General features: G+C 44.2%; 1 protein-coding gene across 3 annotated transcripts in view; it reads left to right on the plus strand.

The window, feature by feature from the left end:
• EGFLAM (EGF like, fibronectin type III and laminin G domains) overlaps window positions 1–17,803 on the plus strand; it is a 170,560-nt gene that overhangs the window by 115,849 nt on the left and 36,908 nt on the right. For all 3 annotated transcript variants that reach the window (XM_067730551.1, XM_067730552.1, XM_067730553.1), the window contains exons 8-13: window positions 3,805–3,920; window positions 4,516–4,834; window positions 5,500–5,600; window positions 6,860–6,960; window positions 8,971–9,115; window positions 12,366–12,555. In XM_067730551.1, the coding sequence (XP_067586652.1) occupies window positions 3,805–3,920; window positions 4,516–4,834; window positions 5,500–5,600; window positions 6,860–6,960; window positions 8,971–9,115; window positions 12,366–12,555 (972 nt within the window). The remainder of the gene's footprint in view (window positions 1–3,804; window positions 3,921–4,515; window positions 4,835–5,499; window positions 5,601–6,859; window positions 6,961–8,970; window positions 9,116–12,365; window positions 12,556–17,803) is intronic.

Consider the following 17,803-nt stretch of genomic DNA (forward strand, 5'->3'; position numbering starts at 1 on the left):
ACATTCCGAGGCTAGGAGTCCAGAGGATGTAAAAACCATCTTGAATATCCATTGAGTTCAACAAACTGTGGAAGCTTGTTCTGCGCTCATGATTAGGGACACGTATTCGTGGGTGGATGGCACTGTCCAGGAGTTGGAAGAATGTCCTACAGGCCTTGGCTTGCTCCATCTTTTCTGGAGTCACCATTTTTTTCCCAGAAGAGTCTGTTTTCTCTCTCTCTTTTTTTTTTTTTTTGCGGTATGCCGGCCTCTCACTGCCGTGGCCTCTCCCGTTGCGGAGCACAGGCTCCGGACACGCAGGCTCAGCGGCCATGGCTCACGGGCCCAGCCGCTCCATGGCATGTGGGATCTTCCTGGACCGGGGCACGAACCCGTATCCCCTGCATCGGCAGGCGGACTCTCAACCACTGCACCACCAGGGAAGCCCTGTTGTTCTCTTTTTAAAATATCACTTGATTTTGGTCTTTGGATGATACACATTCAGCTCTGTCTTCACAGAATGCATGCAGCTGGAAGGGTGGCTAGACTATGTATATAAGGACACACAAGAGGGAAAAGGAGGGTGATGCGGACAAGAGCGTCAACCAAAGTCCTGGGGTAAGAAAACACAAGATGTGTTCACAAGTCAACTGGTAAACCAGTTTGGCCATTAAAACTTTGGAAGAGGGGGAAGAAAAGAGTCAAAACCATGCTCTGGAGTCCGATTATAAGTGTCATGATGTAATCAAAAAAGAGACCAAGGATAAATCTAGTGCCGCTGTATATTGTCTGTGTGCCTTTGAGCAAGTTATTTAATCTTTTTCAGTTTATACCTTCACATGGTAAAATGGGAGGAATAATACCAATTTCACAGGATTTTGTGAGAATTAATAGAAACAATCTATGAAAAGCTCTTGGCACGGTAAAAATGAGCAATAAATGTTAATTTTCTCAATCCCAGGCTCTTCCTCTCTCCACAGTGATTTCTTCTCCTGCAGGCACTGGGAAAGCAGCAAACTTGGTTTTGAGTTAGGCTCGGCCAGTTACAAAGGGTTTCATCTTGGTCAAACCACTTAACTGCCCTGACTTCAGTTTCTTATCTACCAAATGAAATTCACCACACTTACCTTTCAGGATTATTGTAAAGTTTAGAAATGTATGATATGAAGCAAACAACAGTACCTATCAGTAGGAGAGAGGCAGTAGGTTTCAATAAATAATGGTGATAGGAGAAGGGAGGAGGAAGAGGAGTTGTGATCATTGGGATTCTTGACCAAGGAGCCTGGACATCTATCTTGTTGGCAGTTGGGGTCTTTGAAGATTTTTTTTTCCAGATAGAGTATTATAAGATGAAATGCAGAGAATCTTGAGATGATGAGAACAGTACCAGAATGGCTAGAATGTGCAGAGGGCAAGGGTGAACACCCTGGAGGTACGGAGGCCCACCTACGGAAGAGAAAACCCAGGTCGGTCCATGCATGTGCTACCTAATTCTTTTATTAGCAAATGAATTGGTTCTAGTGAAATTCATCCATTCTGAAAATATGAGAGAGACAGAGATAGAAATGGAGAGTGAGGAAGGGGAGAAGAAAGAGGCCCAGAGAAAGAGAGAGAGGCAGGGAGAGAGGTAGAAAGATACAGAGAGACAAGAGAGGGGAAGCTGTTTTCAAGGGCCTCTAGCTTTTTGTGTGAAGACATCTGGCACACAGCTGTGCTAGCTGGATGCAGGTGGCTTAAGAGAATTTGCATCCAGGTATAAATCTGACATCAACAGGCTTGAATTTTCAGCTGACATGTGGGCTATTTTAAATAAAACTGGGGAATTGGCGTGGAGGTGGTGAGAACACCTCCACCAAGATGTGCCTGATACCTGAGAACAGGACCTTCTCCGATGTGTTTGGATCACCTGCCGACCACGTCTCCCTCTTCCTGGTGCAGGAGGAGATATCCGGTCAGCAGCGTGCCCACTGAGCAGGCATCCCACACTCCCTTTCTGACATTTCCTTTAGTTTCGTGTTCAATCTGCTTGCTCTTTGCTTACAAGAGGGTGAGTTTGCTTTCGTGAGAAAGGTGTTTGGCTTAGCTTATTCTGCAAGCAGAATTGTCTTTAAGTTCAATTTATGTTTTTAATGTCATTTTTTTCTTTTTTTAACTAATCATTCAATAACTAATGGGCATCAATGACCTACAAAAGTCAGTTCCTGTTGCCAGAGTTGTTACAGCCGTAAAGCCTGGTGCCTGGTGTGACTGGATTAGAGAAGGCAGCTGGTACCTGTGCCTACCCAAAGCCACCAGGAGGAAATGGGGGCGCTATGGAGCAGCACTTTGAAAGGCTCTCAAATCCTGGGGGTAGGGCTTCCTGTGTCTAGCCTAAGTCAGGACTGCTGTGGATCAGTAGACTTTGTGGATGACAACTAAATAAAAATGTTAACCTGACCATCCCCCAAAGAACAATACCCTGTATTGTCCCCTATGAGTTTTTCTCAGCCCACCTTACAGTTCTGAAAGATCCTGTTGTCCTGCTAAGATGTTTGGAAATGGTTGGCCTCCAAGATGCCACCCAGGGACCCTTTTTTTTCTGGGTGTGGGAGTGTTTGCTCTAGTATAATGTCTCTTTCTTATTTTGAAGAACTTTTAATGAAATATCTCATATGTCAAAAGTGTATATATACTTTTATATATATGTGATACTACTTTTATGTTTTTATATAATATATAAAAATAATATGAACACTCATGGGTACCCAGCATCTATCTTAAGAAATAGAATATTATAGAGTACTATCAAAGGCCCCTGTGTGTCACACCTCTTTCATATCCCTCTTCTAACCTTTCCCATGTATTTTTGGTCCTTGCCTTACTTTTCTCAAGAGTTTGAATATAGTCGGCCGTCCATATTGATCGGTGGTTGGTTGAATCCGTGGATGCAGAATCCGCAGATACCAAGGACCGACTGTACTCTGCCATTCTATATAAGGAGCTTGAGCATCCGGAGATTTTGGTATCTGAGGGGGTCCTGCGCCAAAACCACCCCTCAGATGCCAAGGGAAGAGGGACAACTGTATATATATAACCTTAAATAATATATAGTTTTTCTTGCTGTTGACTTTTATATAAATGGCATCAAACTGGATATGTTCCTGTGCAACTTGCATTTTTTGCGTGAAATCTTGTGAGATTCAACCATCTTGATTCATTAAATATCCATTTATTCATTTCCTGTGTTACACAGTATCCCATTCCACAGATATACTATAATTCATTTATCCATTATCTGTTGATAGATTTTTGGGCTATTACTTGATATTATAAAAATAGCAAAGTTGGGTTTTTTAACAATTACAAATTCTGATGCTATGAATGTGTTATGCACATGTCTCTTTGCACATGTGGAAAAGTTTCTCCAGATTTTGTAAGTTGGGGTGACATTGCTGCATCAAAAGCTATGAACATATTCTACTTCATTAAATATTTCTAAGTGTTTTGCAAAGGGGATGTACCGGTTTACACACCTAACATCAGAGTATGAGTCTCCATTGATCCCATCCTTGGTAGTATCTTTTATTGCCCAACTTTTGTATTTGCCAGTCTTGTCAGTATAAAATGGCGGCTCTTTCTGGTTTTAAGAGGCTTTTCCTTGATTACTTAGGAGATGAAATGTTTTTCATACTTTTTGCTCAGTGCTGCTTCCTCTTTTGTGTCGAATTCCTTGTGTGTTTCCGATACGTCTCCATCCATTCAGCACAGCTCTGTATGTGGCTGCGTTAGCGTAAAAAGGGAGCGAAGGCATGTGCTGACTGCGGTGTGCTGCTTTTCTCTGTGAAGGCCCCGAGGAATCAGGAAGTGGGCGCTATGGACCCCATTATCTAACCGACACAGAAGTCAGCGAGGACGATGACACGTATGAAGACGACTTAGATTTGGATATTTCCTTTGAGGAGGTAAAGAAAAGTACTGCTTGAAAACCTGGGTGTTTTTGTTTCCTTGCTGAACAAGGTGATTTAGTCAATGGACCACTAACGTTTTACTTAAAACGTACTTCACTTGGCTCATTTGCTTTTAACACATTTATTTCCTCTGACTATTAGGCACCAGGTGATCATAAATTAATAGTAACTAGGTACCAACCATGCTCATGCTCTGTAGTCAGCTCCTGCCTGCTGCCTTCACAGTCTGGCAAAAACGTATTTAGATTCCCACCAAGTGAAATTGTATAAACTCAGTTTTTATAAGGAAATGAACAATTCCTTGACGAGGTAAATGCCTCTTCGTGATATTGTAGTAATAATAAATCACATAATATCAGCTTTAGCACTGATTTTCTGAGTAATACAGGAGAAGGTCCTTAAAATCCTTAGCCTCAAGTTCTTTATCCATAAACTGGAGTCAGTACTATTTGTCCTCTGTACATCCCAAGGTTTTGGTAAGTATCAAAAGTGACTATATTTTCAAGTGTTAGGCGTCAGCTATAAATAAGGCAGTCTAATTACTGTGCTCTGTGTTAATCCTGAACTTCTTTTCCTTCTCTGTCTTCAGGTTAAACCGCTTCCTGCTATCAAAGAAGGGAATAAGAAATTTTGGGTGGAATCCAAGATGGTGCCCAGATCGAACCCGATGGCCGTTTCTAGGCTTGTCCCCGCTACCCCAGCATCTCTCCCCATGACTGAGGTGGCTCCTCAGCCCACTCCAGTGGAGAGGAAAGGGAAGAATGGTGCGGCTATGATGCCAAGGCTTTTTGACGTGTCTTGTGATGAAATTCTCTGCTCTGCTGACAGCTTTTGTGTCAATGACTACACCTGGGGGGGCTCTCGATGCCACTGCAACCTGGGCAAAGGTGGTGAGAGCTGCTCAGAAGGTAGGCCCTTGGGTGGTGGGGTGGGGAACATGGTGGTGGGTTGGCCCTACTGGGAGCCAGAGGGCAGTTTTGCATCCACACGTGGTTCCTTCAAGTCCTTTTTCTAAGATAAGCCCCTTCTCCCATGTTTTAGTCACTAAATTAGCTAGTTAGCTACACAGGGCAAATGTGAGGCAACTTCCATTGCTTCTAGTTAGATAGCAACCCTATTCTTATATGTGCCAAACATGTAGTCCTTTCAGAGCAATTAATAAGTCATCCTGATGGCATCTTGGGGGTGGGTTTACTTTTATCACACCTCTACTAAGAAAATGCAGCAGAAACATGTGTGTGAAGGTTAAGAAGGATAATAATTGAGCCAACTTATATCACACAGATGTACAGCTAGAAAGCAGGTGTCAGCGGCCTTAAAGCCATTGATTTCTCTTTAGGGTGGCAAGTAACCATCTCCAAAGATCCAGTTTCTCCCTAAGAATTTCAGAAGCTCAAAGTCCCCAGGAATGAGAATCCTGGGGGTAAAGAGTAGAGTGAAGAAGACGGTAAGCTAGGTTTAACAGACTGTCAGGGGTTTTTACTTAATGACATCCAGGCAATGGTGTGTACTGATTTTTTGCATTTGAAGTGAGGAAATGGCGTGCTTTGATTCTGTCTTTTTCTCTTTCCAGATATTGTTATACAGTATCCTCAGTTCTTTGGCCACTCCTATGTAACCTTTGAACCTTTGAAGAACTCTTATCAGGCATTTCAAATTACTCTTGAATTTAGGGTAAGAAGGATTAATCCTTTGATGAGTGCTTACTGGACACCGTAACACAGCAGTGTGCTACACCAAAGGGAGGAGGAGAGGGGAGAGGAAGCAGGGGGTAAACCCATTCACAGGTTAGCGAGAACGATGGGCACACTTACACACTCAAGGGCGGCGGCAAAGGGAGGGTGGGTTCTGTATGTTACTGAACTATGGAAATGGTTGGCCTGAAGGTTCCCAGGAAGAATATTTGGGTTCCACACATGTTGCTCGTGTTGACTGAAAAAAAAATGCATAACCTAAAAGTTGAGAATTATGTTTTATTCAGCAAATTTGCTGAGGACTTAAGCCCAAGAGCTCTAAGGGACTGTTCCCCGGGCTAAAGTCCTCAGCAAGTCAACCAAATAAAACATAATTCTCAACTTTTAGGTTGTGCATTTTTTTTTCGGTCAACACTCATAATAGTGATACTTCTCAGGCCAGGATTTCAGAAGGTATAAATGCATTCTCCAGCCCAAAATTCCTTTTAAAGGAAGTCCAAACAACGTTCATTATTATGACTGTAACTGAACAGATAGAAAAATGACTATATGCGACCCTGGCACACAGTGAGGGCCCAGTAGATGCTCTCTGATCTGAATCAGCTGTGGATCAGAATTCATCGCCTTCAGCTTAAAGTGATTCTTTTGCGTATCTCAGATGACAGGAAAAGGTTTGGAGATATGGAAACAAGTCCCCTTCAGGTCACGGTCAAAGTGTTGAGGGTCCAAAAGATGATCTGTCTCAGTCTAGGACAGACAACATGGGTGAAAACTAAACTAGTCCATGGGCTGTTTGTATTGTCATGTTCTCCTAATGGAAGGAAAGAAGCAAATTTGCATGGGAAAGTTTTTAAAAAAGGGAAAAACTAAAATGCTCTTTGGTGAGAATAGGATTTGATGAGCATGAGAGCAGCCCCTGTGTGACTGCGGTCTTTGTGCACATGGTTTCCCAGAGCCTCTGCTGGTGGATCCATGAAGCCAAGTAAAGATTGGGTCAGATATGGGGCCACCTTCCTCTCGCGTCACTGCAAAATTCCTCACACACTGTTTATATCGCTGCCCTCTGTTTATTGAAAGTGAACTGGGACTAGGTACCTGGGAAGTAATTGGAGTCCACGTGCTTGTAAATAGGAACGCAGTGGAGATGCTCAAGTTTCGTGTTCATGAGTGTTTCCAGGTGGCCCTTTATGGAAGAAGAGGCGCTCATTGTTCGTGTGGCTTTCGTTCCTATAATAACAGGCAGAGGCGGAGGATGGCTTGCTGCTCTACTGCGGGGAGAATGAGCACGGGAGGGGGGATTTCATGTCCCTGGCTGTCGTCCAGCGCTCACTCCAGTTCAGGTAACTCCTGCCAAAACCCTCTCAGACTTTTAATACTACCCTACGTTATGTTTTCCTTTTTATAGTGTGAACAAAATCTATACACGATGGATCCCTGTAAATAAAGGAACAGTGTATATAAGATGAGCATGGACCAGTTTACTAAATACTGGGCTATCAGGATTGCAGGGTTGCCCCTCAGATTTGAGTTTGGCACCTTGTGATCATTTATTCATTCAACAGCAAATGTTTCTTGAGCCACCGCAGTGTACCAGGCACCGCTGCAGCGCCTGGGAATGTGGCAGTGAGCCAAAGCGATTGAGTCCCTTCTCTCCTGGAGCTTCGGTGGATGCGATGGGCAGAAGGCTGGGACTTCCTCCTTGTCCCCTGCGGTAGACACAGCTGACAGCGCAGAGCCCAGAGAGGAGCCTCCTAAGCGTTTCCAGAGGCTCGGACCCCATCCTCGTCTTTCCTCAGGGCTGTGGTGGACTATTGGACTTACCTCCTCTGCCCTGATCGTTTGTGTCCCAACGCACCTTGGAAGCCACCTTTGGTTTATGTGTGGTTTTCTGCGTGCAGAGTTCTGTGGACGTGTGAGTGTTTTAACCACCCTCATGGAGGTGCACACGGCACCTATTAGAGGACAACCAATGGGGATCAGCTGGGTGCTTCTCCATGGCTCACTGATTAAGATCCTGATGACACTATTCTCCTGCAGTCTGACCGTCAGCAGATGACTTAACCTCTCCGAGCCCATGTTTCCTCCCAGGACTACTGTGGGCATTAAATGAATGAAAACATGAGAGTACTTAGAGCAGCACCTGACCCGTAGCAAAAGCACTCAGTAAGCACCAACCACGATTGTCTTTTGACTATTTTAGCACAAAAATTACTTTGGGTTAAGAAGGATGAGACTGTCAAGCATCTCACGTGGGGTAGAAAATGCCCCCACCCGCATCCCCGCATCCTTTGCTAAATGCATTGACTGATGGGAGATTGAGGTCAGCCAGCAGGATCTGGGGCAGTGGCCCTAACCTTATGCGGATCTAACCCTTGGAGGATCTGATTGACTCCCGCTAGCCCCGCTGGTTATTTGCTGGTAGCAGCTCTCCATCTCTGCGACTCCTACTGCGTGATTCTGAGATCCCCCCCCTGCTATGTGAGCCCGTTTTGCGACGCCCCTCCACCCCATTCCACTCCACTGACGATCAGGAGACAAAGGGAGGCCGTGAGAAGTGGGCAGCAATTAGTGCACATCCTGATACGGACAACACCCACCATACTTCCTTCCCCACCGGCAGTCTCAGAACTCATGGGGGACATGGCATGGTGGCTGCTTGGAGGTTGCCTGGAAAAGGTCAGAATCCTACATGTCAGGCATAGTGACCAGAGGGCACCCCAGGCCATACGGAGGTTGGGAAAAAAAACAAGAATAATGCAACTGTCTGAGAATGCTCGTTCTCCACCCACATCCCCTCTGAGTGGAGACTCCCATGGAAACCAGCCCTGCACTCAGGCCCAGCTGAACACAGATGGCATTGCTGGCCAGCTTGTCAAAATGAGTGTGAAGACTTGGTTTCTTTTTTTTTTCTTTTACATTTTATTTACAGCACTGAGCCTGTCATTTCGGAGTTGTGGGAAGTCCCCAGAGAAATTCCTGGAAGCAGAATGATTCAAGCTCTAATTCTCTGCACCTTGAGTCCATGTTCAGCATCTGGTCATTGCTGAGAAGGAGAGGGAAGATCTTAGTTGCCCAGGATTCTCTAAGCTGCAGAGAAAGTTGGGTTAAAGGAGACTCCACACTGAAAGGTTCTATGGGCAGATTAAAGACAACCAGGCTGAGGAGGTCCCAGGGAAGGAGGCGTCTGGCTCTTCCGTGTGTAGATGTAAACAGCTCTTGATGTTTGTAAACCTACTCTGGACAGACTGGCTCTCAAAGAAGCCATTACCCTGGAAGTGATGTCCATGGAGTCTGAAAACATAATGAACTGGTTGATCTAAGAATTTTCCTTTTCTTTTCTTCCCCCACAGGTTTAACTGTGGAACTGGGCTTGCCATCATCGTGAGTGAAACCAAAATCAAGCTAGGGGGCTGGCACACGGTTACGCTCTACAGAGATGGGCTGAACGGGCTGCTGCAGCTGAACAATGGCACCCCGGTGACAGGCCAGTCCCAGGTGAGTGCGAGCCTCACTCCCTGCCCCCCTGCCCAGCACGCACTGCAAGCACCCTGGCAGGATCCCACTGCAGAGAGCTGACAGCCCTGGCAGATGGGCTGCTTTTCATGGCAAACCCATGCATCCTGGCTCTGATGTGCCCCTGCCAGCTTTCCACCCGAGGTGGGCTTTCAGGGCACGTGTCCATCCCACATGTACCGAGGAGAAGGGTGACTGCCAGCATCATGGCCCTGGGTGCACAGGGACGTGCAGTAGGCTCTGTGCCCGGGGACGTGTTCTCTTTCTATAAGGACATCAATGCCAGGGGGTGGAGGAAGGTCCGTATTGGAAGAATTGAAGCCATTATTAGTGCCAAACACAAAGCTTGCTTTTAAGGCAGAGGTGTTGCAATCCTGTGGCTTTAGAAAATCGTCCCGAAAAGTTCCCTTGGTTCAATATTCAGGAGTAATCCATTCATCCACCTTTTTGGGGCCATGATTATAGGAAGTGGTAAAGCAGCATAACTGTTGGGCTACTCAGTAAATCACCTAGGTATTCACATATTTGTCATGCTCTGAGCAATTTTAGGACTGTGTTTAGAATAAACAGTTGGGATTAGCAACCTGCCAAGGAACCGAGCCTGTAATTCTAATCAGGCAGGTATCTGTATTCTCTGAGGAAAAAAGTAGCAAAAAAGCCTTTGTATGTATGTGTATAGCTTTCTCCTTGCCCGGGCTCTTCACTATTCTTTGCTGACAAGACATGTTATATTAAGGGTCATGACTTGCTGATAAAAAAAAAAAAAAAGAATAGAAAAAAATAAATCTCATTCATTTGAATACCAGTGGTTCCAAAAGAACAAGAATCCAAATAGAGTGAATGTGAATCCAGGAAGATCATTTATGCAGATATGCATATATTTCTAAGGAAGGGAAAGATGGGATAGATGCACTGCAGAATCACATAAACGCCAGAACAATAGGCCTACTATGGTTAAAATTAAATTTGACAGGAATAAAGACACTTTGAACTTGGGTCCAAAATACTAACATGAATACAGGTGGAGAAGCTGTAACAGAAGTAACACATGTGTAAATGTCTTATGGTTTAAAACAAGGAAATTCAATAAAGGTTAATAAATAGGGCCATGTGATAACAACAAGCTAAAGAAATTATAGGCTGCATTAATAGAGGCATAGCATCTAGGAAAGTGGAGGTGATAATCCTATTCTATTCTGGTGCCTATGTGTGTAGTTTGCAGTACTCTAACAGGGACTCTAATCCTCGAAGAGGATTGCCTTCAGAGTATATGATTTTAATGCATGTAAGCATTAATTACAAAAAGCATGTAATTTTGTGGATACTCAGGGCAACATCTGCCTCTCTACTACCAAGACTTGCTAAGCAAGTTGTATAAGCAGGACCGCAGATGTGGAATGTTTGAGAAAACTGTCTCAAGAGATAGTGACTCTGTCTTAAGTCAGGGCTCCCCCAAAACAGACCTGAGATGAGGAGTCTTATGCAAATGATGCACAAAGAAAGGGATCCCAGGGCTTCCCTGGTGGTGCAGTGGTTGAGAGTCCGCCTGCCGATGCAGGGGACACGGGTTCGTGCCCCAGTCCGGGAAGATCCCACATGCCGCGGAGCGGCTAGGCCCGTGAGCCACGGCCGCTGAGCCTGCACGTCCGGAGCCTGTGCTCCGCAACGGGAGAGGCCACAGCAGTGAGAGGCCCGCGTACCACAAAAAAAAAAAAAAAAAAGGGATCCCATAGGAAACCTGTAAGAGAGGGGGTTAAGACGAATGGGGGAGGGACAGAAGTCAGTAAGAGTGAGATCTCAGGCAAAGTTCATCAGGATCTGGCTTTAGCCTGATCCCACAGGGGAGCTCTGGCGTGTAAGTAGTACCGCGGAGTGATGCCAACCCAAAGCAAGGGAATTGGACTTTCACACTTAAGCACCCATTAAAACTTGTTAAGGGCTGTGCCAGGGAACTGCAGACTCCAGGATACCACCAGTTCTCTGCATGGGCAGGCAAAGCAGCCTCCAGAGGCCCAAAGACAACCCTCATTAGAGGAAGGTAAAGGCGAGGCTCAAAGACTATTGCCTGGGATGTTGTGAAGGGAGCTTCAGAGGAGCTACCCACCCCTCTGATGCACTTAATGTTCCAAACAAGGAGAAAAGGATTTAGCTGTCGGGCTCCTGCTGTGGTCCTGGATCAGGGAATAGGGCCAGAAGGGTGAGGAAGGGATCCAGAAGAAGTAAATCCTGAGGATCTTGGTGAAATAAGCCAACAGGGCACTCAATTCAGCTCACGAAAGCTATATGCCAGTGGCTGGCAAAGAATTAATCCTTAAAATCCACTGTAAATACTTTAAAGCTGCCTAGCTCACATTTAATATACTATTTACAAACGATTCTTATCTATTCATTAGAAAAGCAATGATGAGATGTTTTACTTATTGATAACAAAAGTATAAAGGGTATAGATTACATTTCAGTGGCTTACATTCTAGACATTTTATAACTTCTCGCAGCATACCTTCTGCCAACCTCCGTCTCTACCCTTTAATCCAAGCAAATGAGATATTTCTGCAATAAAAACAACAACCAAGAGCACCTTAATTCTGACCCACCTAATGTTCAGCTCTGTATTTTGTAACCTCAAAATCTACAATCCAGATTGTGGTTTAGTCTAAGATTGGAAATGTCCCTACTTAGCTGTAATAACACTTAAAAAAAATTGTATCCATGAGCAAATTTCAAAATATTTTGCAACTCAGTCTTGGCAATTTCCCTCTCCCTCTCAAATGCCTCTTGCAGGATATAGTATAAAGGTGACTAGGACAGTAAAAGGGTAAACGTTAGCCCACGTATACACAAAATTAGTATTATCACCTTTTGAGACACAGAATAGCCCTATGACCCATCCAAGATACACAGTAAATTGGTGTCAGGACTGGAAAGAGAAAGTTTTTTTTCGGGATGCCCATCATGGTACACTGCCTGTTGGGTTGCTCCTGGCTCTAACCCACCTTCCCTTCCCTTCCAGCTTCCAAAATCATCCCTTCTCGAAAGACAGCCCTCTGAGAAGCTCTCTTGGGTTTTCTATGGTAACCGTGGGTTTAATTTTCCAGTAGGACAGTGACTTAAATACAGATGGAAGAAAACACTGGTGCTATAAATTGCATCTTAACCATGTCCCTCATGAAAACCTGTTGTGTTTTAGCTTTTGACTTTGTGTAGTGAGTTACTGTTTCCATCTTTCTTAAAGGGCCAGTACAGTAAAATTACCTTCCAGACGCCTCTCTATCTTGGTGGGGCTCCCCGTGCTTACTGGTTGGTGAGAGCAACAGGGACAAACCGAGGCTTTCAAGGCTGTGTACAGTCACTCACTGTTAATGGGAAGAGAATGGACTTGAGGCCCTGGCCGCTGGGGAAGGCACTCAGCGGGGCTGATGTGGGTAAGTGGTTGCCCAGTGGGTGGGATGCTCTCGTGGGACTGCCTTTCTGCTTTGGGCCAGGGTGGGGAGAAGCTTCATGGGCTACAACCCTAGGCAGATGGTTAATGCAGAGCTTTAGGAGGGAGGTGGGCCTGAGGGGTGAGGTTGGTGCTCTGAAGACATGATGACCTTGAATCTGAACACTCAGACGTGGTAAATAAGACCAAGGGTGGACCAAACCCTTGGTTGTGTCCTGCTGTCATCTTGGCCCTCTTCATGAAACGTAGCCTGGTCTCATCTGACAAGGCAACAGCAATTCAGCCCTTTCACCCTTCTTCACCCAGTCCAGTGGAAGAACCAACACAATAATGTAGAAAGATCTTTCGTATACTCTTTGCTTCTAAAAGAAATGGCCACATTCCAATTCTTGACCACCGTGCCGAACATGTTCTTGACGCCCTCTCATTTATTCCTCATACTGACTCGAGGAGGTAGAGATTATTATTATACTTATTTTACACATGAAGACACTGGGACTTGTAAAAGTTAAAGAACTTATCTAAAATAGGGCAGAACTAGATTGTGGTTTTTTTCTATTTTCCTTTTTTTAAATTAAGATTATTTTTTGAGTAGTTTAAGGTTCACAGCAAAATTTGGGGGAAGGCACAGAGATTTCCCATATGCCCTCTGGTCCCACACACACGTAGCCCCCCACCCCCCAATTATCAACATCCCCCACTGGAGTGGTATATTTGTTACAATTGATGACCCTGTTGACACATCATAATTGCCCCAAATCCATAGTTTACATTATGGTTCACTTCTAGTGCTTTATGTTCTATGGGTTTGGACAAATGTATACTAACATATATCCATCATTATGGTATCATACAGAGTATTTTCACTGCCTTAAAATTCCTGTGTGCCCTGCTTATTCATCTCCTCCCCCCATCTCCAACGCCTGGCAACCACTGATCTTTTTATATTCTTTATAGTTTTGCCTTTTCCAGAACGTCATATAGTTGGAATCATACATTATGTAGCCTGAATAGATTGGCTTCTTTCAGTTAGTAATATGAATCTAAGTTCCCTCCATGTCTTTTCACGGCTTGATAGCTCATTTGTTTTTAGCACTGAATAATATTCCATTGTCTGGATGGACCACAATTTATCTGTTCACCTACTGAAGGACATCTTGAGTGCTTCCAAGCTTTGGTAATTATCAATAAAGCTGCTATAAACATCCAGGTTTTTGGGTGGACATAAGTTTTCAGCTCTTTTGGGTAAACACCCAAGAGTGTGATCGCTTGATCATGTGGTAAGAGTATGTTTAGTTTTGTAAGAAACCACCAAACTGTGGACTGTATCATTTTGCATTCCCGCCATGAATGTATGAGAGTTCCTTTTGCTTCACATTCTTGTTAGCCTTTGATGTTGTCAGTGTTCCGTATTTTGGCCATTCTGATAGGTGCATAGTGGTATCTTGTTGTTGTAATTTGCATTTCCCTGATGACATATGATATGGAGCATCTTCTCACATGTTTATTTGCCATCTGTATATCTTCTTTGGTGAGGTATCTGTTAAGATCTTTGGCTCATTTTCAATTGAGTTGTTTGTTTTCTTATTATTGAGTTTTAAGAGTTCTTTACTTATTTTGGATAATAATCCTTTGTCAGATGTGTCTTTTGAAAATGTTTTCTTATCTGTGGCTTGTTTTCTCATCCTCTAGACATTGTGTTTCACAGAGCAGAAGTTTTTAATTTTAATGAAGTTCTGCTTATCAATTATTTCTTTCATGGATCCTGTCTCTGGTGTTATATCTAAAAAGTCATTGCCTTACCCAAGGTCATCTAGGTTTTCACCCATGTTATTTTCTATGAGTTTTATAGTTTCATGTTTACATTTAGGTCTATGATCCATTTTGAGTTAATTTTTGTGAAGGTTGTAAGGTCTGTGTCTAGATTCTTTTTTTTTTTTTTTTTTTGTATGTGTAAGCCCAGTTGTTCCAGCACCATTTGCTGAAAAGACTAGGATTGTTTTTAAAGAAATAAGGACATTTATTCCATCACTGAAGGCAGCAGATAGATAATTCTAAGGTTGGTTAATTCAATGACTGTTTTAGTCAGCTAGGGCCACCATAACAAAATACCACAGACTGGGTGGTTTAAACAACAGATATTTATTTTCTCACAGTTCTGGAGGCTGGAAATCCAAGATTAAGGTGTTGTCATGTTTGGTTTCTCCCGAAGCCTCTCTCCTTGGCTTGCAAATGGCCACCTTCTCACGGTGCCCTCACATGGCCTTTTGTCTGTGCTTGAATCCTGTGTCTCTCCCTTTCCTTATAAAGACACCAGTCAAATTGGATTAGGACCACTCACATGACCTCATTTAACTTTCATTCCCTCTTTAAATGCCCTGTCTCCAAATACAGTCACATTGGGAGTTAGGGCTTCAACCTATGAATTTTGGGAGGACGCAGTTCAGTCCCTAACAGTGACTCAATGACGTTAGAACTCTGGGTTGGTATCTCAGTGGTTCTCTTGTTTTTCACTCATAATCCCAAGATGGTGCCACAACTCTGAGCATCACATCCTCATATGACATTGTTATTGCAAGAAATGGCAAGTTCCTTTGTTGGGTCTCTTTGTTCTCCATCTTCAAGATGTCATTTTGAAAGAATGCATGATGAATACCACGTGCGCACAATCTAGCTCTACCATTCACATTTGCCTGTGTTTGCTCTACCACATATGATCCTATTCCGCCCTCTCTCCATTTCTGAGTCAGAGCTAGGATTCCATCTTCATGATTCCAAGTACAGTTTGCTTGTTTTGTAGCTAATATTAGTTGAGCACCTACTACATGTAGCCACCATCCAGAACTACTTTAATCTTCTCGAGATTCCTGCAAAGTAGGTGCTGTGATTAGTCTTAGTGTTTACAGATGAGAGCTGGTGGTTCAGAACAGTTAAGTAACTTGCCTAAGGTCACACAGCTAGTAGGTGGTAAAGCTAGTAAATGGTGACCTCAGCAGTTCTGGCACCAGTGCCTGCCCTCTTAACCACATCTGCCACATCAGAGGCTCCCGAATTGGTTTCAAATTGCTTCCTTCTACTTTTCTCACTCCTAAAGGTGACACCATTGTTAAAACTACAAAAGATGGAGTTTACTTGAAAGGAAAAGATTACTCTCCACCTGTTATTCCCTATGTTACTTTCTCCCTCAATTGATCACTTGGTCAAAGCAAACAGCAGTAGTGACTAAAGCTATTATAAAGGCTCCCGCTGTGGTAAGGTGAGAACCAGCAAGCCCACGAGAAGTCTCCTGTGCTGTTGAAGAGTCTGGACTCTGAAGGCAAATTGCTTGGATTTGGCAGGTCAGTTAACCTCTTTGAGACTCAATATCCCCATCTATAAATAGTACCTGCCTCATAAGATTATTTTGTCCGGATGAGTCACGGTGCATATAGAGCACTTAGAATAAAGCCTTGCACATAGCAAATACGTTGTAAATGTTTCCTGTTGTTGATGTTATTATTAATATTCTGACTCTACCGATCCACAGGGTATAAGTTGTTTCTTCTCTCTTCATTGAACTCACAGGGAAACAGCCCTGAAGGACAGATCTGGCAGTCTTGTAATCTCTGACAGGTAGTTAAGAAGTTGCAAAATTGAGTAAGGGCCAGTTTCTGACAGCGTTTTAAATTCTCACCCTGTACAATACTAACCTCTCCATGGAGCAGATGAACCCGGAGGACCCACCTTGCTGGCTCTGGGATCCCTGGGGGCAGCTATTGGATTATTCTGTTGCTCTCTGTCAACCTTAGTGGCAGGCATTGGTCACATGGCCTTTTTTTTTTTCCATTTCTTCCCATTTTCCCCTCTGGGGTACAAGAACAGGGCTGGCTATCCTTCCTCACCTCCATATTTGCTTTCCTTTGAATAAGTCCTCTGGAGTTCAAGTTCCTATAACTTAAATGCAGTCTCACCATGGGGGAGACTGGGCTCTTGGAAACAGCGGTTAATTTCCCATGGAGATGCAGGCTTCCAGAAGAGGGTGAGGACAGTTGCAAGTCATGGCTCCTTCCCTCTGATCTCTAACTTGGCCTTGCCGGCTTCAACCACGGTTTTTTCTCTGTCCCACCTCCCCAAACCCAAGAAACCTGTTTCCAAGGGGCCTTTCATTACTCGACCCCTCCCACCTCATCTCCTTCATTAAATTATGTCCAGCTATTGGATTCTGTGTGAACTCACATTCTAGAATAGTCAGCAATCTCAGCAAAATTTTGTATTCTCTGGCCCAGACTTTTCTTTTATTATTTCCACCGAAATTCTCCAACCTAAGCCACCACCACTCATTTTTTCCAATCCCTTCTTGGATCCCCGCCCTGCAGTGTCACAGAGCCAACAACTTCCCAAGTTATTCGAGACTCATGAGGTCTGCAGGTGCCACGGGTCTCACTCTGGCTTATCACTCCCTTACTCTTTCTTCCACTTGGTAAATACTGATTTAAGCTCCTGTGCTGGTCACAGCACTGGGTGCTTAAGATAAAGCAATAAACAAGACAGGATCTCAGCTCATCCCTCCGGTCATAACTCTCCCTAGGAGAGACCAAATTAATTAAATAAACATCACAGACATAAATGTAAAATTACAATTTGGACTGTTACAAAGGGGAGGTGCAATACTAATGTATAATAGGGAGATTTATGGGCTGGGGGTCAGGAAAAGCATTTCTGAGGCTGGAATGTGAAGTTGATATCTGAAGCAAGAGTAGGAGTTAAAAAGCAGAGATGAGAGGGAAGTGCATTCCAGGCAGAGGAAATGCCCTGTCCCAGTGGGAGTATGAGGGGAGGTGGGTCTCATGATCTTGTCTGTGTTTTGCAATGATCCCTGTGACTATAGACAGCTTTATGGAAAGAGTCTTCATAGGGGGCATGTAGACCAGCTGGGAGGCTGTGCAGGAGTTCAGATCAGAGATGATGGTGGTTTGATCCAGGGTGGTAGTGGTGACACACTTGACAGATCCTTAGGATGGGAAATAGACAAGCCTCACTGTTGCGCTGGATTGGGGGGCGAGGGGCGGGGAGGCTCCTCGCCGTCCGTGGGCTCCTTAGTGTATTCCACTCCACCTTCTCTTCCCTCCTTGGGAGCCTGATCTCTCTCCTGCCCCTCACTTCATTTTCTTGCGTAAACTTACATAACAGCTGGTGTATAGGAAGTATCAGTGTCAATAAAAGTTATTTTATATATTGATGCGGTCCTGCCA

This window comes from Pseudorca crassidens, chromosome 3 (assembly GCF_039906515.1).
Source record: "Pseudorca crassidens isolate mPseCra1 chromosome 3, mPseCra1.hap1, whole genome shotgun sequence".
Classification (NCBI taxonomy): domain Eukaryota; kingdom Metazoa; phylum Chordata; class Mammalia; order Artiodactyla; family Delphinidae; genus Pseudorca; species Pseudorca crassidens.